Consider the following 23,130-nt stretch of genomic DNA (forward strand, 5'->3'; position numbering starts at 1 on the left):
TGCGTGAAAGTTGAAAGAGTTTGAAAAGGCTAAGTATGAAACAATTGCTTGGCTTGTCATCGGGGTTGTGCATGATGGGAGCATTTTCTGTGACGAAAATGAAGCATGGCCAAACTATATGATTTTGTAGGGATAAGCTTTCTTTGGCTATGTTATTTTGATATGACATAATTGCTTGGTTAGCATGCTTGAAGTATTATTATTTTTATGTCAATATTAAACTTTTGTCTAGAATCTTTTGGATCTAAACATTCATGCCGCAATAAAGAGAATTACATTGAAAATTATGTTAGGTAGCATTCCACATCAAAAATTCTGTTTTTATCATTTACCTACTCGAGGATGAGCAGGAAATAAACTTGGGGATGCTGATACGTCTCCAACGTATCTATATTTTTTTATTGTTCCATGCTATTATATTATTGTTTTGGATGTTTAATGGGCTTTAATATACTCTTTTATATTATTTTTGGGACTAACCTATTAACCGAAGTCCCACTTCAAATTGTTGTTTTTTTGCCTATTTCAGTGTTTCGCAGAAAAGGAATATCAAACGGAATCCGAACGAAACGAAACCTTTGCGAGGATCTTCCTTGGAACAAACGCAATTCAGGAGACTTGGAGTGGAAGTCAAAGACACAACGAGGCAGCCACGAGGCAGGAGGGCGCGCCCAGGGGGGTAGGTGCACCCCCCCTCGTAGCTCCACCGACCTACTTCTTTCGCCTATATATACTCTTATACCCTGAAAACATTCACGGGAGCCACGAAACCATTTTTCCACCGCCGCAACCTTCCGTACCCGTGAGATCCCATCTTGGGGCCTTTTCCGGCGATCTGCCAGAGGGGGATTCGATCACGGAGGGCTTCTACATCAACACCATAGCCTCTCCGATGATGTGTGAGTAGTTTACCACAGACCTTCGGGTCCATAGTTATTAGCTAGATGGCTTTTTCTCTCCCTTCGGTTCTCAATACAAAGTTCTCCTCGATGTTCTTGGAGATCTATTCGATGTAGTACTTTTTGCAATGTGTTTGCCGAGATCCGATGAATTGTGGGTTTATGCTCAAGATTATCTATGAACAATATTTGATTCTTCTCTGGATTCTTATATGCATGATTTGATATCTTTGCAAGTCTCTTCGAATTATCGGTTTAGTTAGGCCTACTAGATTGATCTTTCTTGCAATGGGAGAAGTGCTTAGCTTTGGGTTCAATCTTGCGCTGTCCTTTCCCAGTGATAGCAGGGGTAGCAAGGCACGTATTGTATTGTTGTCGTCGAGGATAAAAAGATGGGGTTTATATCATATTGCTTGAGTTTATCCCTCTACATCATGTCATCTTGCCTATTGTGTTACTCTGTTCTTATGAACTTAATACTCTAGATGCATGCTGGATAGCGGTCTATGTGTGGAGTAATAGTAGTAGATGCAAAATCATTTCGGTCTACTTGAAATGGACGTGATGCCTATGTTCATGATCATGCCTAGATATTCTCATAACTATGCGCTTTTCTATCAATTTCTCGACAGTAATTTGTTCACCCACCGTAATTTATGCTATCTTGGGAGAAGCCACTAGTGAAACCTATGGCCCCCGGGTCTACTTTACATCATATAAGTTTCCGATCTATAATTCTAGTTTACTACTTATTTTGCAATCTTTACTTTTCAATCTATACAACAAAAATACCAAAAAAATATCTTATTATCTTTATCAGATCTCACTTTTGCAAGTGGCCGTGAAGGGATTGACAACCCCTTTATCGCGTTGGTTGCAGGGTTCTTGATTGTTTGTGCAAGTACTAGGTGATTTGCGTGTAGTATCCTACTGGTTTGATACCTTGGTTCTCAAAAACTGAGGGAAATACTTACGCTACTTTGCTGCATCACCCTTTCCTCTTCAATGGAAAACCAACGCATGCTCAAGAGGTAGCATGCACCGCTAGGTGACGGACCTTTTGCAGGAGCAGATGCAGACGTTATGAACGTTTGGCAAGCTCGGTATGATGACTACTTGATAGTTTAGTGCGCCATGCTTTGCGGCTTAGAACCGGGACTTCAAAAACGTTTTGAACACCACGGAGCATATAAGATGTTCCAAGAGCTGAAATTGGTATTTTAGACTCATGCTCAAGTCGACAAGTATGAGACCTCTGACAAGTACTTTGCCTACAAGATGGAGGGAAATAACTCAACCAGTGAGCATGTGCTCAGAATGTCTGAGTACTACAATCGCTTGAATCAAGTGGGAGTTAATATTCCAAATAAAATAGTGATTGACATAGTTCTCTAGTCACTATCATCAAGTTACTGGAACTTCGTGATGAACTATAATATGCAAGGGATGACGAAAACAATTCCCGAGCTCTTCGCGATGCTAAAAGCGGCGAAGGTAGAAATCAATAAAGAACATCAAGTGTTGATGGTTAACAAGACCACTAGTTTCAAGAAAAGGGGCAAAGGAAAAGAAAGGTGACTTCAAAGAATGACAAGCAAGTTGCCACTCCCGTGAAGAAACCCAAAGCTAGACCTAATCCTGAAACTGAGTGCTTCTACTGCAAAGGGAATGGTCATTGGAAGCGGAACTACCCCAAATACTTGGCGGATAAGAAGGATGGCAAAGTTAAAGGTATATTTGATATACATGTTATTGATTTGTACTTTACTAGTGTTCATAGTAACCCTAGGGTATTTGATACCGGTTCAGTTGCTAAGATTAGTAACTCGAAACAGGAGTTACAAAATGAACAGAGACTAGTTGAGGGCAAGGCAACGATGTGTGTTGGAAATGATTCCAAGGTTGATAAGATCACCATCGCATACTCCCTCTACCTTCGGGATTAGTGTTGGACCTAAATAAATGTTATTTAGTGTTTGTGTTGAGCATGAATATGATTGGATCATGTTTATTGCAATACGATTATTCATTTAAGTTAGAGAATAATTGTTGTTCTGTTTACATGAATAAAACCTTCAATGGTCATACACCCAATGTGAATGGTTTGTTGAATCTCGATCGTGGTTATACACATATTTATAATATTGAAGCCAAAAGATGCATAGTTAATAATGATAGTGCAACTTATTTGTGGCACTGCCGTTTAGGTCATATTGGTGTAAAGCGCATGAAGAAACTCCATGTTGATGGGCTTTTGGAATCACTTGATTATAAATCACTTGATGCTTGCGAATCATGCCTCATGGGCAAGATGACTAAGACTCTGTTCTCCGGAACAATGGAGCGAGCCACTGACTTATTGGAAATAGTACATACTAATGTATGCGGTCCGATGACTGTTGAGGCTCGTGGCGGGATTCGTTATTTTCTAACCTTCACAGTTGATCTGAGCAGATGTGGGTATATCTACTTAATGAAACACAAATTTTGAATCATTTTTGAAAAGTCCAAAGAATTTCAGAGTGAAGTGGAGAATCATCGTAACAAGAAAATAAAGTTTCCGCGATCTGATCACAGAGGCTAATATTTGAGGTACAAGTTTTGGCCTTCGTTTAAAACAATGTAGAATGGTTTCACAACTCACGCCACCTGGAACACCACAGCGTAATGGTGTGTCCGAATGTCATAACCGTACTTTATTAGATATGGTGCGATCTATGATGACTCTTAACGATTTACCGCTATCGTTTTGGGGGTTATGCATTAGAGACAGCTGCATTCATGTTAAATAGGGCACCATCTAAATCTGTTGCGACGACACCATATGAACTATGGTTTGGCAAGAAACCAAAGCTGACGTTTCTTAAAGTTTGAGGTTGCGATGCTTATGTGAAAAAGCTTCAACCTGATAAGCTCGAACCCAAATCGGAGAAGTGTGTCTTCATAGGATACCCAAAAGAAACTATTGGGTACACCTTCTATCACAGACCCGAAGGCAAGATTTTTGTTGCTAAGGATGGATCCTTTCTAGAGAAGGAGTTTCTCTCGAAAGAAGTGAGTGGGAGGAAAGTAGAACTTGATGAGGTAGTTGTACCTTCTCCCGAATTGGAAAGTAGTTCATCACAAAAATCAGTTCCAGTGATGCCTACACCAATTAGTGAGGAAGTTAATGATGATGACCATGAAACTTCAGATCAAGCTACTACCGACCTCATAGGTCAATCAGAGTACGGTCCGCACCAGAGTGGTATGGTAATCCTGTTCTGGAAGTCATGTTACTAGACCATGATGAACCTACAAACTATGAGGAAGCGATGATGAGCCCAGATTTCGCGGAATGGCTTGAGGCCATGAAATCTGAGATAGGATCCATGTATGAGAACAAAGTGGGGACTTTGGTTGACTTTCCCGATGATCGGCAAGCCATAGAGAATAAATGGATCTTCAAGAAGAAGACTGTCGCTGACGGTAATGTTACTGTCTACAAAGCTCGAATTGTCGCAAAAGGTTTTCGACATGTTCAAGGTGTTGACTACGATGAGATTTTCTCACTAGTAGCGATGTTTAAGTCTGTCCGAATCATGTTAGCAATTGCCGCACTTTATGAAATCTGGCAAATGGATATGAAAACTGCATTCCTTAATGGATATCTTAAAGAAGAATTGTATATGATGCAACCAGAAGGTTTTGTCGATCCTAAAGGTACTAACAAAGTGTGCAAGCTCTAGCGATCCATTTATGGACTAGTGCAAGCATCTCAGAGCTGGAATATACGCTTTGATGAGATGATCAAAGCATATGGTTTTATACAGATTTTCAGAGAAGCCTGTATTTACAAGAAAGTGAGTGGGAGCTTTGTAGCATTTCTGATATTATATGTGGATGACATATTATTTATCAGGAATGATGTAGAATTTCTGGATAGCATAAAAGGATACTTGAATAAGATTTTTTTTCAATAAAAGACCTTGGTGAAGCTGCTTATATATTGAGCATCAAGATCTATAGAGATAAATCAAGACGCTTCATAGGACTTTCACAAAGCACATACCTTGACAAGATTTCGAAGGAGTTAAAAATGGATCAGTCTAAGAAAGGGTTCTTACCTATGTTACAAGGTGTGAAGTTGAATAAAGACTCAAAACCCGACCACGACAAAATATAGAGAGAAGATGAAAGTCATTCCCTACCCATCAACCATAGGTTCTATAAATTATGCTATGTTGTGTACCAGGCCTATTGTGTACCTTACCATGAGTTTGGCAAAGGGATACAATAGTGATTCAGGAATGGATCACTGGACAGCGGTCAAAGTTATCCTTAATTACCTAAGAGGACTAAGGAAACATTTCTTGGTTATGGAGGTGATAAAGAGTTCGTCATAAAGAGTTATGTCGATGCAAGGTTTGACAGTAATACAGATGACTCTGAGTCTTGATCTGGATACATATTGAAAGTGGGAGCAATTAGCTAGAGTAGCTCCGTGCAGAGCATTGTATACATATTTTTTTTGCAAAATACATACGGATCTAAATGTGACAGACCCGTTGACTAAAGCTCTCTCACAAGCAAAACATGATCACAACTTAGTACTCTTTGGGTGTTAATCACATAGCGATGTGAACTAGATTATTGACTCTAGTGAACCCTTTGGGTGTTGGTCACATGGCGATGTGAACTATGGTTGTTAATCAAATGAAGATGTGAACTATTGGTGTTAAATCACATAGCGATGTGAACTAGATTATTGACTCTAGTGCAAGTGGGAGACTGAAGGAAATATGTCCTAGAGGCAATAATAAAGTTGTTGTTTATATTTCCTTATATCATGATAAATGTTTACTATTCATGCTAGAATTATATTAACCGGAAACTTGATACATGTGTCAACTGTCCCTAGTATGCCTCTGCTTGACTAGCTCGTTAATCAAAGATGGTTAAGTTTCCTAACCATAGACATGTGTTGTCATTTGATGAACGGGATCACATCATTAGGAGAATGATGTGATGGACAAGACCCATCCGTTAGCTTAGCATAATGATCATTAAGTTTTATTGCTATTGCTTTCTTCATGACTTATACATATTCCTCTGACTATGAGATTATGCAACTCCCGAATACCGGAGGAACACCTTGTGTGCTATCAAACGTCACAACGTAACTGGGTGATTATAAAGATGCTCTACAGTTGTCTCCGAAGGTGTTTGTTGGGTTGGCATAGATCAAGATTAGGACTTGTCACTCGAGTATCAGAGAGGTATCTCTGGGCCCTCTCGGTAATGCACATCACCATAAGCCTTGCAAGCAATGTAACTAATGAGTTAGTTGCGGGATGATGCATTACGGAACGAGTAAAGAGACTTGCTGGTAACGGGATTGAACTAGGTATGATGATATCGACGATCGAATCTCGGGTAAGTAACATACCGATGACAAAGGGAATAACATATGTTGTTATTGTGGTTTGACCGATAAAGATCTTCATAGAATATGTAGGAACCAATATGAGCATCCAGGTTCCGCTATTGGTTATTGACCAAAGATGTGTCTCGGTCATGTCTACATAGTTCTCGAACCCGTAGGGTCCGCACGCTTCATGTTCGATGACGATTTGTATTATGAGTTATGTGTTTTGGTGACCGAAGTTTGTTCGGAGTCTCGGATGAGATCAGGACGTGACGAGGAGTCTCGAAATGGCCGAGAGGTAAAGATTGATATATTGGAAGGTAGTATTCGGACACTTGAAGGGTTTCGGAGTGTATCGGGTACATACCGGAGTACCGGAGGGGTTACCGGAACCCCCTGAGGAAATATATGGGCCATATGGGCCATAGGAGGGAGGCTAACCAGCCCACAAGGGGCTGGTGCGCCCCCCACAAGGGAGGAGGCCGAATTGGACCAGGGAAGGGGGCGCCACCCCCCTTTCCTTCTCCTACTCCCTCTCCTTCCCCTTTTCCTCCTCCCGTAGAAGGAAAAAAGGGGGTGGGCCGAATCCCACTAGGACTAGAGTCCTAGTAGGACTCCCCTCTCCTTGGCGCCCCCTTGTGGCCGGCCTCCTCCCCTCCTCCTTTATATACGGGGGCAGGGGGCACTCCAAAGCACAATAGTTGTTTCTTAACCGTGTGCGGTGCCCCCCTCCACAGTTTACTCCACCGGGCATGTTGTCGTAGTGCTTAGGCGAAGCCCTGTGCGGATCACATCATCATCATCGTCACCACACCATCGTGCTGAAAGAACTCTCCCTCAACCCTTTGCTGGATCAAGAGTTCGAGGGACGTCATCGAGCTGAACATGTGCTGAACACGGAGGTGCCGTACGTTCGATACTTTGATCGGTTGGATTATGAAGACGTTCGACTACATCAACCGCGTTAACCTAACGCTTCCGCTTTCGGTCTACGAGGATACGTGGACATACTCTCCCCCTCTCGTTGCGATGCATCTCCTAGATAGATCTTACGTGATCGTAGGATTTTTTTTGAAATTGCATGCTACGTTCCCCAACAGTGCCGTGCTTACATAATTCAATGAGTATGGATAATATTCGTTGAGCATCGTATACTTTGAAACAATAATTATTATGTTCTTGTATTCATGGATATTATTATGTTGATTTTGGCTCACGCTGGCTAGGCAATGGATCGTGACCGGATGAGGCAGATGTTGGATGCGCTACATGACACTGCTCGACGCCTCTCTTCCTTGAGGGCCCTCTGATGATGTGGGCACTTGGTGGTCTTTTTTCTTGCTTTCTCTTATGTTTTATTTGGCGTGCTTGTGCCGATGCCCTAATTTTTATCTCGGTGACTTGCTGCTTCTTGTATGGACATGTTGATTGCTTTATTTCTCAAGCAGGGCGAAAGCTTATTCCAAGATGTATAGATCATTCAATCTAAGTGTTCGTCCAACTAATTACATTTCATCGATGGCAAAATCCAATTAAAGATATAGGTGCACTCTCAGTCTCTATATTTTTTTATAGTTGAATTTTTTATACTTGATGACAATATGGTCAGAGCATTGCACACCGATATTACATACTACTATAAAAATAGTTTTCACTATGTTTTTCTTTTGAGAAATCTATAAAAATAGATTACTCGATCGAAGGGGGATGCTAGGTTGGCCCAACGTTGGCCCACGGTGGACAGTAAGCTTTCCGCGAGGAGTCGCGCGGGTCCTACTGGTAAGACCATCTTCCCGCCAGCGGACCATTTCCCGCGGGAAAACCCCCGAAATTTCGCGCCACTCGTTTAGCCCCAGCATATCGAAACACATAAACGCCCGCCCCGCATCTTGGCCAATCTCACGAAATCCCCACCCCAACTCACCAAGAAAGCCTCGGACGCGAAGCATCTCTCTCGCGGTGTCGCCATGAAAGGGCGCGCGGTGAAGCTGCGGGAGGCGCACAAGGCGGGCTCGGGCTCCCCGGCCTTCTGCTCCATCGCCTGGGCCCCCGGGGGGCAGCACGTCGTCACCGCGTCCGCCGCCGACGTCGCCATCCTGATCCACGACGCCGCCGCCGTGAGCGCCGGGGGGACCGGGGCCCGGGGCTCCGGTTCAGCGGCGGCCGCCGCCACGATCCGGCTCCACAAGGACGGCGTGACGGCCGTCGCCCTCGCGCCGGGCTCCGGCGGCTCGCTGGCTTCCGGTTCCATCGACCACTCCGTCAAGTTCTACTCCTTCCCAGGTTCGTGGTTCCGACCGTCCTGATGAGCGGTATCTTATCCGAGTACTCTATATTTTTGTTTTCACTTCGAGATCTGTAAATGTCTCCGAATTTCTTTCCAGACGGCACGTTCCAGAGCAACGTTGCCCGGTTCACCCTCCCGATCCGGTCACTGGCGTTCAACAAGAAGGGCGCCCTTTTGGCCGCCGCCGGCGATGACGACGGCATCAAGCTGATTGCTACAGTCGACAACACGATCTCCAAGGTGCTCAAAGGTCACAAGGGCTCCGTGACCGGGCTGGCTTTTGACCCCAAAAATGATTATCTGGCATCAATCGACAGCTTTGGCACGGTCATCTTTTGGGATCTTTGTTTGGGCAGCGAGGCACGAAGCTTGACTCGTGTCGCCCCAACATTCGGTTCTGACCACTCGGTGAAGAATACCCTGTGCTGGAGTCCCGATGGACACACCCTTGCTGTTCCTGGTCTGAGGAATAATGTGGTCATGTATGACAGGGACACTGCGGAGGAGGTATTCACACTGAAAGGAGAACATGAGCAGCCAATATGCAGCCTTTGCTGGTCCCCGAATGGGAGGTACCTGGCAACTGCTGGCCTGGATAGGCAGGTGCTTGTCTGGGATGTGAAGTCAAGGCAGGACATTGAGAGGCAGAAGTTTGATGAAAGGATATGTAGCATGGCATGGAAACCGGAGGATAATGCTATAGTACTCATTGATGTAATGGGTAAATTTGGGGTTTGGGAATCAGTGGTCCCTTCGACTATGAAGTCGCCCACTGAGGGTGCGCCTGAGCTAAACCTGCCGAGGGTTCCATTGTTTGATGACGAAGACGAAGAAGAAAAACCAAGCACATCGGCTGGTTTTGATGATGAGATCGATGAAAGTCTTGGTGATTCAGCACCTTTCAACCACAAGCGGTCAAGGAGAAAGGCCACATTTGATGACCACATGAATGGAGATAGCGAAGAAGAGGATATGATACACGAGATGCAGTCAGGCAAGAGAACAAAAGGTAGGCACAAAGATAACAAAGAAGGTGCTAGGAAGGCAATGGATGATTCAGCAACTTCTGGAAGGTTGGTTACAGCAAGAATGCAAGCTGCCTTCCAGCCTGGGTCAACGCCATCTCATCCTGGCAAGCGAAATTTCCTTGCTTACAACATGCTTGGAAGTATTACTACCATTAAAAATGAGGGGCACTCACATGTAGAGGTAAGATCCCCTTTTCAGTTGTTTGCTTCATAAGCCACTGAATAAACTATGTGAAGTTATACTGTTTTATTGGCTCTCTGCTGAAGTTCTGACATTTATAATCATTTTCCAGGTTGACTTCCACGACACAGGAAGAGGCCCCAGAGTCCCTTCCATGACCGACTATTTTGGTTTCACCATGGCTGCACTGAATGAATCAGGAAGCGTGTTTGCAAATCCATGCAAGGGAGACAACAATATGAGCACTCTTATGTACCGCCCCTTCAGCAGCTGGGCTGGTAACAGTGAGGTAAGATTTTTTACATCTAACATAAATGTTCTGCACCTTCAAGAATTAGAGAGTTTTAATGTAGCTCACCTTTATTGGTTACTGAAACAAGGGGTGTTTATGTATGCCCAATTGTAGTGGTCAATGAGGTTTGAGGGAGAAGAAGTGAAGTCTGTGGCTCTTGGTGCTGGATGGGTTGCTGCAGTCACAAGTTTAAATTTTTTGCGCATCTTCACCGAAGGGGGCTTGCAGGTATTTATAAGCTTGTGTTTTTTATTTCTTATGTTCTTACTTTTCTTCCAGTGTTAATTCTTGTGGAGTCAGCCAGGTTCCTTTATCTGAAATTAGGCCGCCTACTCTTAGCTCACAAACACCAATGAACTCAGTTTTCTCAGTGTCCTGTGCTAGAGCTTTCTGACATATGGTTAGAAAATTATGGCATGAAGTTATAATGCTCTGAATGGGAACCCTCAGGTCTACTTAGAAAGAAACCATCAGTACACTGACTCTTGGTTCACAGATCATTATTGTTGCAAATATACTTGCATAAAAATCATGCAGTATTCATGAAGGCATGCACTATATTATTCTCTAGTGGTTGTATTTCCACCTGTAATCTGTGTTTGCCATCTGTCAGTTGGAAAGTGCACATTTAACTAAGCGTTATATTGGAACATTACTGTAGTGCACATCATTCTTGTTTGCGTAATGAGTTTTCCTAATTATACCATGATAGTTGGTAGTAGATGCTCTCACAATCTTGCTTATAATATGTACACTGCCAAGTACTGCACCACAATTTGGTTGTAATAAGCTGAGCTTAAGTAAATATTCATCAGAACAAGTACAAAAATGGTTGACAAAAAAGGTCCCTTGTTAAGCTATTCTCCAATAAACTGCCTTCGCCGGTCACATTGAATGTGTCTGGGGCTTCCTCATCTGGAGGCCGTGTGCTCCCCTCAAATTTAAATTCTTTGCTTGGCTCCTTCTTTGCAACCGCGCGTGGTCGTCCGATTGTCTTGCAAAAACGTGGCCTTCCTCACCAGGCTTCGTGCCACCTTTTGCTACATGTGAGGTTGGGGACTTGACCCTCTGTTGGATTTATTGTGATCTGATTTTCTAAGTTTGGTAATTTTTTTGTTGATACAATTAATCACTAGTCGAACATATATTGCATATAAAACTGTGGTACCGAGACATCTTCCCTCTTTCTTTTATTTTTATTTTTTTCATGTCATGGAGCAATCCAGATAATGTAACTACTTGTGGTCACTTGTTTACTTATCAACCCCCAACATTTAACCGTTTAATTGATGAAATTCTTATTCTGCAGATGCATATCCTCTCAGTCAGTGGTCCAGTGGTTACTGTGGCAGGTCAGGGGGATCAGCTAGCAATTGTGACTCATGCTTCAGATTGCCTACCGTCAGGAGATCAGGTATTTGTTGGCATGCCCATTTGCTTTAGTCTTGTGATGATGTAATATTGGTAGCTCATAGATGTTGTGATCAAGGTTTTTGTGAACTTTATAGTTGCATACCTGTCCAATATCTACATTTGTATCCTCTACGAGAGCTGACACTGGAACTGATATACCAGTTTGTAAAAACAAATAACTAATGCAGTTTTCATGACTACCACTGACAGGTACTAGATGTTAAGGTATTCAACATAACCGAGGGGGCACAATCAATGTCCGGCCGCCTTGTCTTGACTCCATCCTCTCAACTATCTTGGTTTGGTTTCAGTGAGAATGGCCAACTTAGTTCATATGACTCCAAGGTATTTATGCCTCATGAGTAAATCAACAGTTGAATGTCGGTTTAATGATGCTAATTTTTTACACTGATCCTCAATAATTCCAGGGAATACTGAGGGTCTTTTCCGGTCAGTTTGGTGGGAGCTGGCTTCCTGTGTTTAGGTATAGAATCTTCCTTGCAAGTTAAACATTAAGAAGTTAGTGCTGAAGCACACTTAATCACTGTATCAAATTTCAGTTCAACCAAGGCAAGAAAATCTGAAGATGAAAGCCACTGGGTGGTGGGTTTAGATGCTAATAATATATTCTGCATTCTATGCAAGTCCCCTGAATGTTATCCTCAGGTATGCTTTGCTTCTCTTTGAACAAGTTTTCCTTTTTGTTGAAGTTCTTAAGTTCAATCTGTCAAGAAAGATGCTTTCAGCCATGTAATCTGGAAGACGGAAAATCATTTTTGTTGCGTTTAATGAAGAATTGGGTAAAAGTTACTTCGATTTTCTTCTCTTCTATAGTTAATTCTAGAATGTATGATAGTTTGGGTTCTTGTAGTATCCTAGAAAGAAAAAAAGCGAATACACTGAACACTGAACACATGAAGCAACACGCCAAAATATTAAAATCATTGCCAATCTAACTAGTCCCCAGTTTCCTCACTGGGTGTTGATCTGCTCCTTGACTCATGTTCTCTTGATCTTAGGTGATGCCCAAGCCTGTTCTAACTATACTTGAGCTGTCATTTCCTCTTGCGTCATCTGACCTTGGAGCCAATAGTTTGGAAAACGAGTTCATGACAAGGAAGTTGCATCTCTCACAGGTACATCACGTTTCTTTCTCAAACTTAAAAGGCCAGTGTCTGTGCTCTGTTGTTTAAGCATTCCTTCTTTTTGTCTCAGATCCAAAAGAAAATAGAAGAAATTGCTGCTCTGGGTCTTGACACAACTGCATTTGAAGATGAAGCATTCAATACAGAGGCTGCACTTGACCGGTGCATCCTGAGACTCATCTCTACCTGCTGCAATGGTATAAAAATCTTGAACAAAATTCATGAATTGTTGCCAAATGGTTCTTTCTCTTAAATTTTATTTCTTATGTTCTTACTTTTACACAGGTGATAAGCTAGTCCGAGCCACTGAGCTTGCAAAGTTACTGACGTTGGAGAAATCAATGAAGGGAGCATTAACACTTGTTACACGCTTGAAACTTCCTATATTACAAGAGAAGTTCAGTTCATTACTTGAGGTGAAAGCCACACCCCTTATTTCTTGCCCTGAATAGAACCTACCTGCTGTTACCAATTCATTCATGATTACGATTACATCTTGCAGGAGAGAATGTTAAACGATGCAAGAACTGCTGGAACAGTGGGTGTTTGCTTGAATCCGGCCAGTACAAACCACTCACCAGCGCTCCATGCAATCCAACCTGCTAAAATTGTGCAAAACGGAGGTAACTTGGAGGAGGCATCCACACCGAACCCTTTTGCCCGACGAAGCAGTGCAGCTGGACCTAAGAAGGCAGAATTAGAACAACCAAAAGATGTGAAGGATAACACTGCAAAGGTTTCACCTGCGGTTACCCCTTTAGCTAAGATACCCAAGAAAAATGATAACTCAGAAGGGAAAGCAAAAAGGGAGAGGGATGGAGCAGCTGAACAGATTTTGAAAGGAGGCATTGATCAGGCTGGTGCTAAAAATAAGGGCAGTGAAGACAGCAACCGAGGAGAGCCTCAGCGGCCACTTAACCCCTTTGCAAAATCTTCATCCAACAAAGAACAGTCATCGTCCCTTTTGGATTCCATAAAAAAGATGAAGGTTGAAAGCGAGAAAGTCGACAAAACCAACAGCAAGAAGGTGAAAGTATAATTGATTTTCTTGCCATATGGACCTGGAGGATGGAAACTGGCAGTCAGTCACCTTTAACTAACATCCGAAGTGCTTTTCCTTTCCACTTAAATTCTGGTAGTGTAGTTGGACCAACATATAATTTGACAGCTCCTCAGTTTACTTTGTAGTCTGGATGTACTTTTCGGACAATAAACTTTGTAGCTTGGATGTTCTATGCATATCATCTTTTACAATATTCCCCACCTGTCAAGGTAGCACCTTCTGCATTTGTGTTTAAGCGCACAAATTGCTTATGTGATGGCCTTCTTCAATGATACACCCTTACAAAATACGGACTGTATTGGTGCAGATCGGCCCTGAACTGGTTTGTTAGATATGTGGTAAACCCAATTGTTTTAAGTAGCACTAACTAATCAGCCGTAAATACTCAAGGAAATTGATTTCACATATCAATTCTACTCCATATGTAGTTTGTTTAACCCTCTAAACTCATGTTTGTCCTTTAGTTTCTTTCTAAAATGGAGTCAAGATTTGTCTCGCCTCGTTAATAAAGTAGAATTGCCTGCTTAATTAGTGGAAAACCGGTGAATAAGTCAACGGGCAAACACAGGGCAACATAGGCCGACTTGCTACCCACATGAAGTCATGAAGACACATGCCCATCCAGAAGTCTTGTTTACCCACTTGGAGTGATGAAGACACGCCATCCAGAAGAAAAATATCGTCGGGGTTGTCATCAAGCGTCATCACCCCACCAGCCAACGACTCCCGTAACCATTGATGACGACTAGCAAAGCCCCTGTTGCAATAGCCATCAGAATCCATGCCTGCTTTGCCAAATAGTCGGCCACCCGCACAGGCGACTAGACAACTCTAACTCATGTGACGAACCTCGCAAGAGACAAGCGTTGAGTCTGTGCCGACTAGGCCGTGCAACCGAACACCCACATGTCACCGTTGGCACCTCCTCGAGAGCTTCGACTCCGCAAAGACAGTATGGGGGCACAAGGGTCCCCTCGAACAAGTAGGATGACATCGACCACCAAAACTCAGCCACAAACCAACTTCACTCGAAGTCACCATCATTGCAGAACAAGAAGCTACACCACTTTGTTCAAGGGTCACAGCCTCAACATCCCCACAACAAGCAGTGTTGGAACCTGCAAACCAGGGCGACGCCTTCGAGAAGGAACGTGGTGCAAGATGTGTCACCACCGCCAGTTCTAGGAAGATGTGAAGTAAGGGTTTTCCTCCAAAGCTCGAAAGAGGGCACATGGCCTTGAACAACGATGACCCCAAGAACGTAAGCGACGCTCGTAGCCGTAGTCGGCTCCGGCAAAGCCAAACCAAACCACCGCCCGTTCGAATCTTATCTTTCCATAGCAAACAAAGGCAGGAGCCACACGTCTGCGCATTGTCAACCTTGCAACTTGCACCGCAACACAAAAACCACAGTGGGAGCAAGAACCGGCCACCCCAGCAAGATCTGGCATCCATGTGCACCATAGTTGCAGCCGCACTAGACAATCCTGATGTCAATGCCGAGGATCACCTGCATGCAGGGGAGTCGGGTTGAACACTCTTAACTGCCAGCCTCCACTCTAGCCGTGGTGTTGCCAGTATAGCCACGATGACTGTCGTCGCCTGAGAGGGCCGTCGTCCCTCTCAGGGCCGCACTATCCGAATCCCCCACCTTCGAGGAAGGAGCCCCGCCACTGGCAACCACTGCCCGGGCTTTGCACGGTGGCGTCACCTAGCGGCAGCAAGGGGACCGATAGAGGGAGGTGAGCCAATGAGTGCGCGTTTTTTGTTTGCGTGGATCCCGTCCGCAGAACTGGATCCGGTATCTGTCGCCACGCGTCTAATGTCGTCATCCCACGGTAGCCACCGCAGGCGCCTGTGCTCGGCTCATCCATCCAGAGTGCGCGCCCCTCCGATCGGCTCAATTCCTAGTTGCGCTCGGCTCCGTTTCTTCTCGCCTCAACCGGCCGGCAAATCAATCTAACCACTGGCATCGCGATCTGACCGTGGCTCGCCGCGGTGATCTCCAGGCGGCCAAGATGGCGGGAAACGTGGGGATCGAGCTGATCCGCGGATTTTTTTCCCGTGCGCTCTACGCTGTTTCTTTCCGAATTCGCGTCGACGCGGGATTGCGGGTCGAGCCTCCTTCCTTCATCATATATACAGTCGATAATCCTGTGGTCGAATCCCTCGTTCATCATCACCTCGCTAGCATTGCTTGCGCGTCCAAGGCTACTCGATTGGGAACTCGGAAGTTCTGGACAACACCTTGCCCTACGCCGCCTCGCGTATGACCATGGCTATCGCCGACGGGCAGCGCGCCACCGCAGCAGGAAAGAAACCCACCATCGCCTCCCGGGTCGCCTCCATCTGCGCCATGATCGACGAGCACATCGCCACCGAGACGCCCATGAGCGCCAGCCGAGTTGCCGCCGTTTACTCCATGATCGCCGACGTCGCCGACGCTGTCGCGGAGGCGAGGAATAAGATCGGCAGGAGGAGGAGGAAGTCCTACCCGGGCATCACCCGCCGCTACGAGTACGAGGAGTTGCGCAGTCTCGGAGATGGCTCGACCGCCGACGTCACCAAGGCGCGCCACCACGCGACCGGCCACACCGTCGCCCTGAAGACTATCCGCGAAGACTGCTGCAGCGGCGCCGGCTATATCCTGCGGGAGGCCTGTTTCATGGCCGCGTGCCACGGCCACCCCGCCCTCCTTCGTCTCCATGGGCTCGCGCGCGATCCGGACACCGGGGTCTACTCCCTGGTCATGGAGTGCCTCGGGCCGTCCCTGCACCACGTCCTCCGCGATCGCATGGCCCGCACCGGCCGGCCGTTCCCGGAGGCCAACGTGCGCCTCATAATGAGGCAGCTGCTGTCCGGCGCGGAGGAGCTGCACAAGAACCTCATCATCCACCGCGACATCAAGCTCAAGAACATCCTCGTGGCCGTCGACGGCGCCGTGAAGATCGGCGACTACGGATCGGCACTGTCAATCGCGGGGCAGAACGCCGACGACGATTACTGGGCCGCCGGAACGAGGAAGTACCGCGCGCCGGAGATGCTGCTGGAGAAGCCGGGCTACGACACGCTCGTCGACATGTGGTCCCTCGGCTGCGTGATGGCGGAGCTCCTCACCGGGGAGGCGCTGTTCAAAGCGCGCTGCGACTCGGACCAGCTGTACATGATCTACGACGTGTTTGGCGTGCCGGGGAAGAGGGAGTGGAAGCCATACGAGTCGTCGTTCGTGGCTGACAAGGTGCCGGTGTGGCGGCGAGAGCAGGCGCAGCAGCGCCGACGAGGACAGTGGAACGGCAACCGGCTGCGCGAGCTGTTCCCGGAGGAGCTTCTGTCCATGGAAGGGTTTGAGGTTCTCAAGGGGCTGCTCGCGTGCAATCCCAGCAAGCGGTTGGCGGCCGCCGCCGCGCTCAAACTTCCGTGGTTCGCTGACAATGACGATGCTCCGGTGGGATTATAGCAGGTCACCGTGAGACACTGACTGAAGGCCCTGTAACAATAATTTTCTTTAGGCTACATGTAAACCATTAGTTGTAGGGAGGTGATAACTGCCACACGTGTGGCGTGGAGGGCGACCCGCCCGCACGCATCGTGTGGCATGGACGGGAACCGCCCCGCACGACCCCGTCGGCGCGCACAAAAGCGCCCCCGCACGTCCGGTGCGTGGCAACCCCGCCCGCACTGCCTCGTCCGGGCCAGACGAGCCGCTGCCCGCACGACCCAGCCGTTCCCGGCCTCCGATCCGTCCCCTCTCTCGTCTGCGCCCTAGCCCCCCGCCTGTCGAACCCCGACCTCCGTCGTCGGCCATCTCTGGTTGCCATGGCAACCAGGAAGGATATGTAGGGCGCTCCCACCGCAAACCACACCCCTTATCTCCCCCCACCCCATCCCCCCCCCAACCCCCACTCCAACAACGCCCTCCAGAGCCGACCAGCTAAAAGCAGGTGAATCTCCCGATTTCCCTACTGTTTCTCATCCTCCTTCTGGGCAGAAAATTGCAAAATTACCGACGAAGTTGGCAACTAGATCCATCCTACAGGGTTAAAACACTACATACGTTGTGTGACTTCGCAGTTGCCAAGCAGAATACACTAGATCTGCCATGTAGTATGCTAGAGATAACCGTGAGTTCTCAGTAGGTTGATGCTCCTAGTTGGTGAATGAATGGATGTGCAGGAATCCATAAAAAGGAAGAGAGAATTGATAAATTTGGAATAATGGGGGGGTGTGAAAATTAATTGCCATTGGTGTATAACGTCAGTTGCCACCTGTCATTGTCGTCAACTGCCACCATGTCAACTTATTGCTTGCCATCCTATTGTAGAGCCTGATGCCATCGAATCAAACGGATAGCTAGCACCAGATTTTAGAAAAGGATAGTGGATGTGCATGTCCTACTAGCCATGATATGTTGGTTGCCAACGCATGAAAATATGATAGCACTGACGTGTTAACTTCTACATGCAAGCAGCACAATGATAATTTTTTTTTGGATTGTTGATGCCTTCTTGTTCATCCAGTGATTGAGAGCACATCAGAACAGAAGCGAGACACGGAAAAGAATGAATCTCGAAGATGGTGCAGATGATTGGGGTTCTCAAAGGCCAGAAACGCCGCCACCTTTCGATGCATCAGAGTACAGTCAGCTCATCTCTGCAGGGCCGTTGCTGCCGCTGCTAGAACGGTATGCAGGCGTAGGTACGATGCGTGCTAAAAAATGAAGAGAAACATTTGCCATCTTCGCGACGATGGACATGACATTCTACTTATGTCGTGCACTGTCATTTGTCTTGCAGGTTCTTATGACCAGAACACTCTTAGGGGGGCCCCATGGCAAGTGCACTCACAAGGCGCTAACGCTGACAAATGTACGGGCAGCCAACTCCAACTAGCTAGTATGGCTAATCAAGGTAATGCAAAAACGAAAAAAGAGCACATAATGCTGTGGACATGAAAAATGAACATGAAAAAAAGATGGCAAAAGGACTCACGAGTTATCACGGGTGTAAAATGCAGAGCCTTCGTGCAGCATGTGGAATCGGGCAGCACCCATGTACCTGCCATCGACGTCGTACACAGGTGAGTCCATAAACATAGTGAAGATGCGGATGCTCAGTCAGCACAAGGAGCGTAATTGACAACTACAAAAATTGCCATGACTGGTCTTCTACGGTTGCCATGTATTAAACACAACATTTGCCATCTCTGCACACCTGCAGTTGCCATGTAGGAAAAGCTGCAGTTGCCATTTCATGACAACTGCAATTGCCATCTAATAACAAACTGCGATTGCCCTACCGATGCAACTTCAGTTGCCATGCAAGCAAAAATGCATTTGCCACATAAGGGCAACTGCAGTTGCCGTGCTAGCACGAAATGCGTTTGCCGCGATTTGACCAACCACTACTATGATTGCAGGTTATTACGCTGGCGGTGACCCGGCAAACGTCTCCTGGCAAGCTTCGCAAATTCCTGGTGGATCACGTCATTATGGTGTAACAGACCGCACACGATGGTCAAATACAGCACGACAAGGTAGAGGGAAAATATCTGAACCACAAAAAACAGCGCTACATTTGCTATTTGAAGTTATTTGTAGGCAAAACAATGGTTGCCATGTTTGTTGAACAGTAGGTGCCATGTCTGCACACCTACAGCTGCCATAAAAATGACCACCAACAGACTGACGGCTTGCTGTCTGTAAAAGATGTCATGGAAAATCACTCGAAGATGGTGTGATCCGTGGCGATCCACATGTTATCCAACACAAAATTCTTAATCTCGTACCTGTTTTTCCCTGTTACAGAACCTACAACTACAATGCACAGCGGCGCCGGCGCATCTACTGCGGGGAGCTCTGAGCGCACGGAAGACGCGTTCCACCAGACAGCAGACAAACATGCCGCAAACAATTTCGAGTCAGAGTCGGGAATGGCAATCATTCCAGCAATGCCGGCAAGCACCCCTTTGAACACAAGCACTGGCAACTCTCATGTATATGGGACTGCCGCCCATACTGAAGTGAACGATGAAACTGACGACGACGAGCAAGGGGATGAAGATGGTGGGCAATCAGAGATCGTGGTGCCTCAGCCACCGTACATTGGGCAGAGATTTGAGTCATTCGAAGCAGCAAAGGAATACTACCAGACATATGCAAAGTTCCATGGGTTTGCGGTCAACACCGAGTACCGTAGGAAAATTAAGAAAACTGACGAGTACAGCAGAGGTGAGATGAGGTGCCACAAGGCACGCAGGAACAAGAAGGGGAAAGGCGATGCGCCTGTCGTTCCGGAATGAAAGAGAGGTATCATTCAGAAGACTGAGTGCCCTGTCCGGTGTAAGCTAAACGTAGATGGAGCACAGTGGGTGGTCAATGAGTATTTTGACGAGCACAACCACCAACTGATAAAGAAGTTCGACCTGGTGAAATTTCTGACCGCCCACAGAGGGTTCACCCCCGTCGAAAGGCAATTCATAAAGCTGCTACATGATTGTAATGTCGGTCCATCGAGAATGGTGCAGATACTATCTCTCATCCACAGCAAAAAGGGGACTCTGAGTAGCATGCCGTACATACCAGCTGACGTCACAAACCTACGGGCAAGGTACCGTAGAGAGAGCAAGTTGGCACACATAGAGGCCACAATTGCCTACTTCGATGAGAAAGCCAAAGAAGATGCAGATTTCTTCTACAGGATAAGGTTGGACGATGAGGACCGTGTCAGGAACATGTATTGGGTGGATGGTGCTGCAAGGAGAGCCTACAAACATTTCCGAGATTGCATTTCATTCGACGCGACGTACCTCACCAACATGTACAAGATGCCGTGCGCTCCGTTCATAGGGATAAATAACCACAATCAGTCGTTGCAGTTCGGCTGCGGGCTCGTCCGGAACGAAGACACGGATGGGTACGTTTGGCTGTTCAAGACCTTCTTGGAGTGCATGGATGGACTTGCTCCGATGAACATAATAACGGACCAGGATTTCAGCATGCGTGCAGGCATAGAGGAGGTCTTTCCGTTGGCAGTGCACAGGCACTGTAGGTGGCACATTATAAAGAAGGCTGAGGAGACGCTAGGACCGTTCTTTGCTGACCGTCCAGAGCTGCACAAGGCATTCGAACTGTGCGTGGACCACAGCTTGACGGTGGAGGAGTTTGAAAGGAGCTGGATGACCATGACTGAAACACATCAAGTCCAAGACAACGAGACTCTTGTAAGCCTGTGGGAGAAGCGAATGTACTGGGTGCCGGCCTACTTCATGCAGTGCTTCTTCCCATTTCTGCAGACTACGCAGCGCAGCGAGGGATTCAATGCTGTTTTGAAGCGGTACGTCAGTCCTGGCAACTCATTGCTACAGTTTGCCAAACAGTACACAGCTTTGCAACAAAAAATTCTGGGATCTGAGCTGCAGCAAGAAGCGAACACCGCGCTAAAGCAGCCAAAATTGCTAACGTACTTACCGATGGAGAGGCAAATGAGCAAGATATACACCAACAAGATCTTTAACAAGTAAGTCAGTTGCGTTACAGTCTTATTTGCAGAAAAAGCACCAAGTCAGTATGTGCCTTATAGAGTGCGATGCAGTTGCCATGATTTTGCGGTTGCCATGTTTAATAAAGTACTGTTTGCCATGCTTACTCAGATGCAGTTGTCATATTCAATAGAAATTCTGTTTGTCATGCTTACCCGGATGCAGTTTCAATGTTGTCATGAAAATGCAGTTGCCATGTTTAATGTAATGTACTTCAACTGGACATGTTGGTGTGCAAATGCTAGTGTCAAATGGAAAATGTTATGTTGTTGCCATGTCTATTGAAATGCAATTGCCATGTTTACTAAAATGCAACTGCCATGTTTGCTGAAATGCAATTGCCATGTTTAATAAACTCTAGTTGCCATGTTTAACAAAATGCAGTTGCCATGTTTAAATAAGATGCATCTGCCATGTTTGTTGAAAATGCAGTTGCCATGTCTATTGTACTGCATTTGCCATGTATAGCGTACTGCATTTGCCATGTTCAACATACTATATTTGCCATGTTCAATGAATTACGTTTGCCATGTTCAAACAAAATGTATATCTATTTTCTATGACAACATAAGGTGCTGCAAGAAAAAAGCCCACAATAGTTTAACAGAAAACACACAAAAAATGCAGATTCCAGGAAGAAATAAAGCGTGCCAGCATGTTCACGGCTTTCCAGGTGGACGAACGTACGTTCAAGGTGTGTTCTATTTTGGGCATGTCAGATTCAGAACCTGAAGACCCGGACAAAGGAAGGAACTACTTCGTCACAGCCTCGATAGGCGAAGGCGAGTTCTACTGCCAATGCTGCAAGTTCGAACGGGACGGCATTGTGTGCTGTCACATACTAAAAGTAATGGACGTGAACGCTGTGACACGGATGCCCCGACATTTCATAAGGCGGCGATGGACTTGGGACGCTGACGATGCGTTGGCGCCGCAAACAACACACGCAGTTCTGGCTGTGCATGACGAGAGACCAGAGTCAACCATGGAAGCCGTGAGGCATGTTGTGCTGACAAAGAACTATGCTGAGCTAATTGATGAAGCGTGCAAGAGTGATGACACAGCGAGAGTCGCAGAAAAACACAGGAAAGCACTAAAAAGAGAGATTGATGAGATCAAGAAGAGGAAAGCCGAGGAAGCCTTACACCGGTTCCCCCGCACATTAAGCGTGCCTTCATCCACGGGGCCGTCGTCTGAAAACTCGGAGATAGGATCTGGAACAGCAAGCACACAGACCCAGGTCAGGAACCCACCCCGTTCCATCACAAAGGGTCGTCCAAGAGAGATAAGGTACAAGTCGGGATTGGAGATCCAAGCAAAACACAAGAAAACGAAGAAAGGGGCGGCCAATCCATGAGCAAAAATTGTGGCATTGTGGACATTTTGTTTTGTACCCTAGATGTTGAGAATTCTTTTTTAAAACAATTGGGGGAATAACTCTTCAGGGGCATCAGAAGTGCAAGGGAAAATTCATTGAATGGTTAAATGCAGTTGCCATGTTATGGGTACTTAATCTGCCATGATGTATGCATTTAATTTGCCATGTTATGTGTAGTTAGTCTGCCATGATTTTTGATACTAAACATGCCATGCTAATTTATGCTAAATATGCCATGCTGTTTTGTACTGAATATGCCATGCTAGTTGTAGTGGATCTGCCATGTTAATTGTACTGGATCTGCCATCTTAGTTGTGCTGTAGTTACCATGTTAATTATGCTGGAGCTGCCATGTTGTTTGTACTGTATCTGCCATGTTAGATGTACTGGACATATGCCATGGTATTCCTGATGACTCTGCATGGCATGTATTCACATGACAAAAACGACGCGGTTTACGGGCACGTAGTGTGTTGTGTGCAAGTGTATGGGAAACAAGAT

The 23,130-nt window shown here is 46.1% G+C and overlaps 2 protein-coding genes and 1 pseudogene across 2 annotated transcripts; all 3 read left to right on the top strand.

Annotated features, from left to right (window-relative positions):
• The first annotated feature begins 8,172 nt into the window (after positions 1-8,172).
• Positions 8,173-13,908, top strand: LOC125508883 (transducin family protein / WD-40 repeat family protein). The gene is made up of 12 exons (XM_048673679.2): positions 8,173-8,589; positions 8,691-9,802; positions 9,915-10,091; positions 10,209-10,322; positions 11,404-11,508; positions 11,718-11,852; positions 11,936-11,991; positions 12,068-12,173; positions 12,527-12,643; positions 12,723-12,849; positions 12,938-13,068; positions 13,155-13,908. The coding sequence occupies exons 1-12, from the start codon at positions 8,274-8,276 to the stop codon at positions 13,689-13,691; spliced, it is 3,033 nt and encodes a 1,010-aa protein (XP_048529636.2). The 5' UTR covers positions 8,173-8,273; the 3' UTR covers positions 13,692-13,908.
• Positions 13,909-14,221: 313 nt separating this feature from the next.
• Positions 14,222-17,242, top strand: LOC147971361 (putative cyclin-dependent kinase F-2). The gene has a single exon (XM_087526049.1). The coding sequence runs from the start codon at positions 15,985-15,987 to the stop codon at positions 17,170-17,172; it is 1,188 nt and encodes a 395-aa protein (XP_087382175.1). The 5' UTR covers positions 14,222-15,984; the 3' UTR covers positions 17,173-17,242.
• Positions 17,243-18,763: 1,521 nt separating this feature from the next.
• On the top strand, positions 18,764-22,608 carry LOC147971362 (protein FAR1-RELATED SEQUENCE 5-like; annotated as a pseudogene).
• The last annotated feature ends 522 nt before the right edge of the window (positions 22,609-23,130 follow it).

The sequence above is a fragment of the Triticum urartu genome, chromosome 5A, assembly GCF_056163025.1.
Source record: "Triticum urartu cultivar PI428250 chromosome 5A, HENAU_Tu73, whole genome shotgun sequence".
NCBI lineage: Eukaryota > Viridiplantae > Streptophyta > Magnoliopsida > Poales > Poaceae > Triticum > Triticum urartu.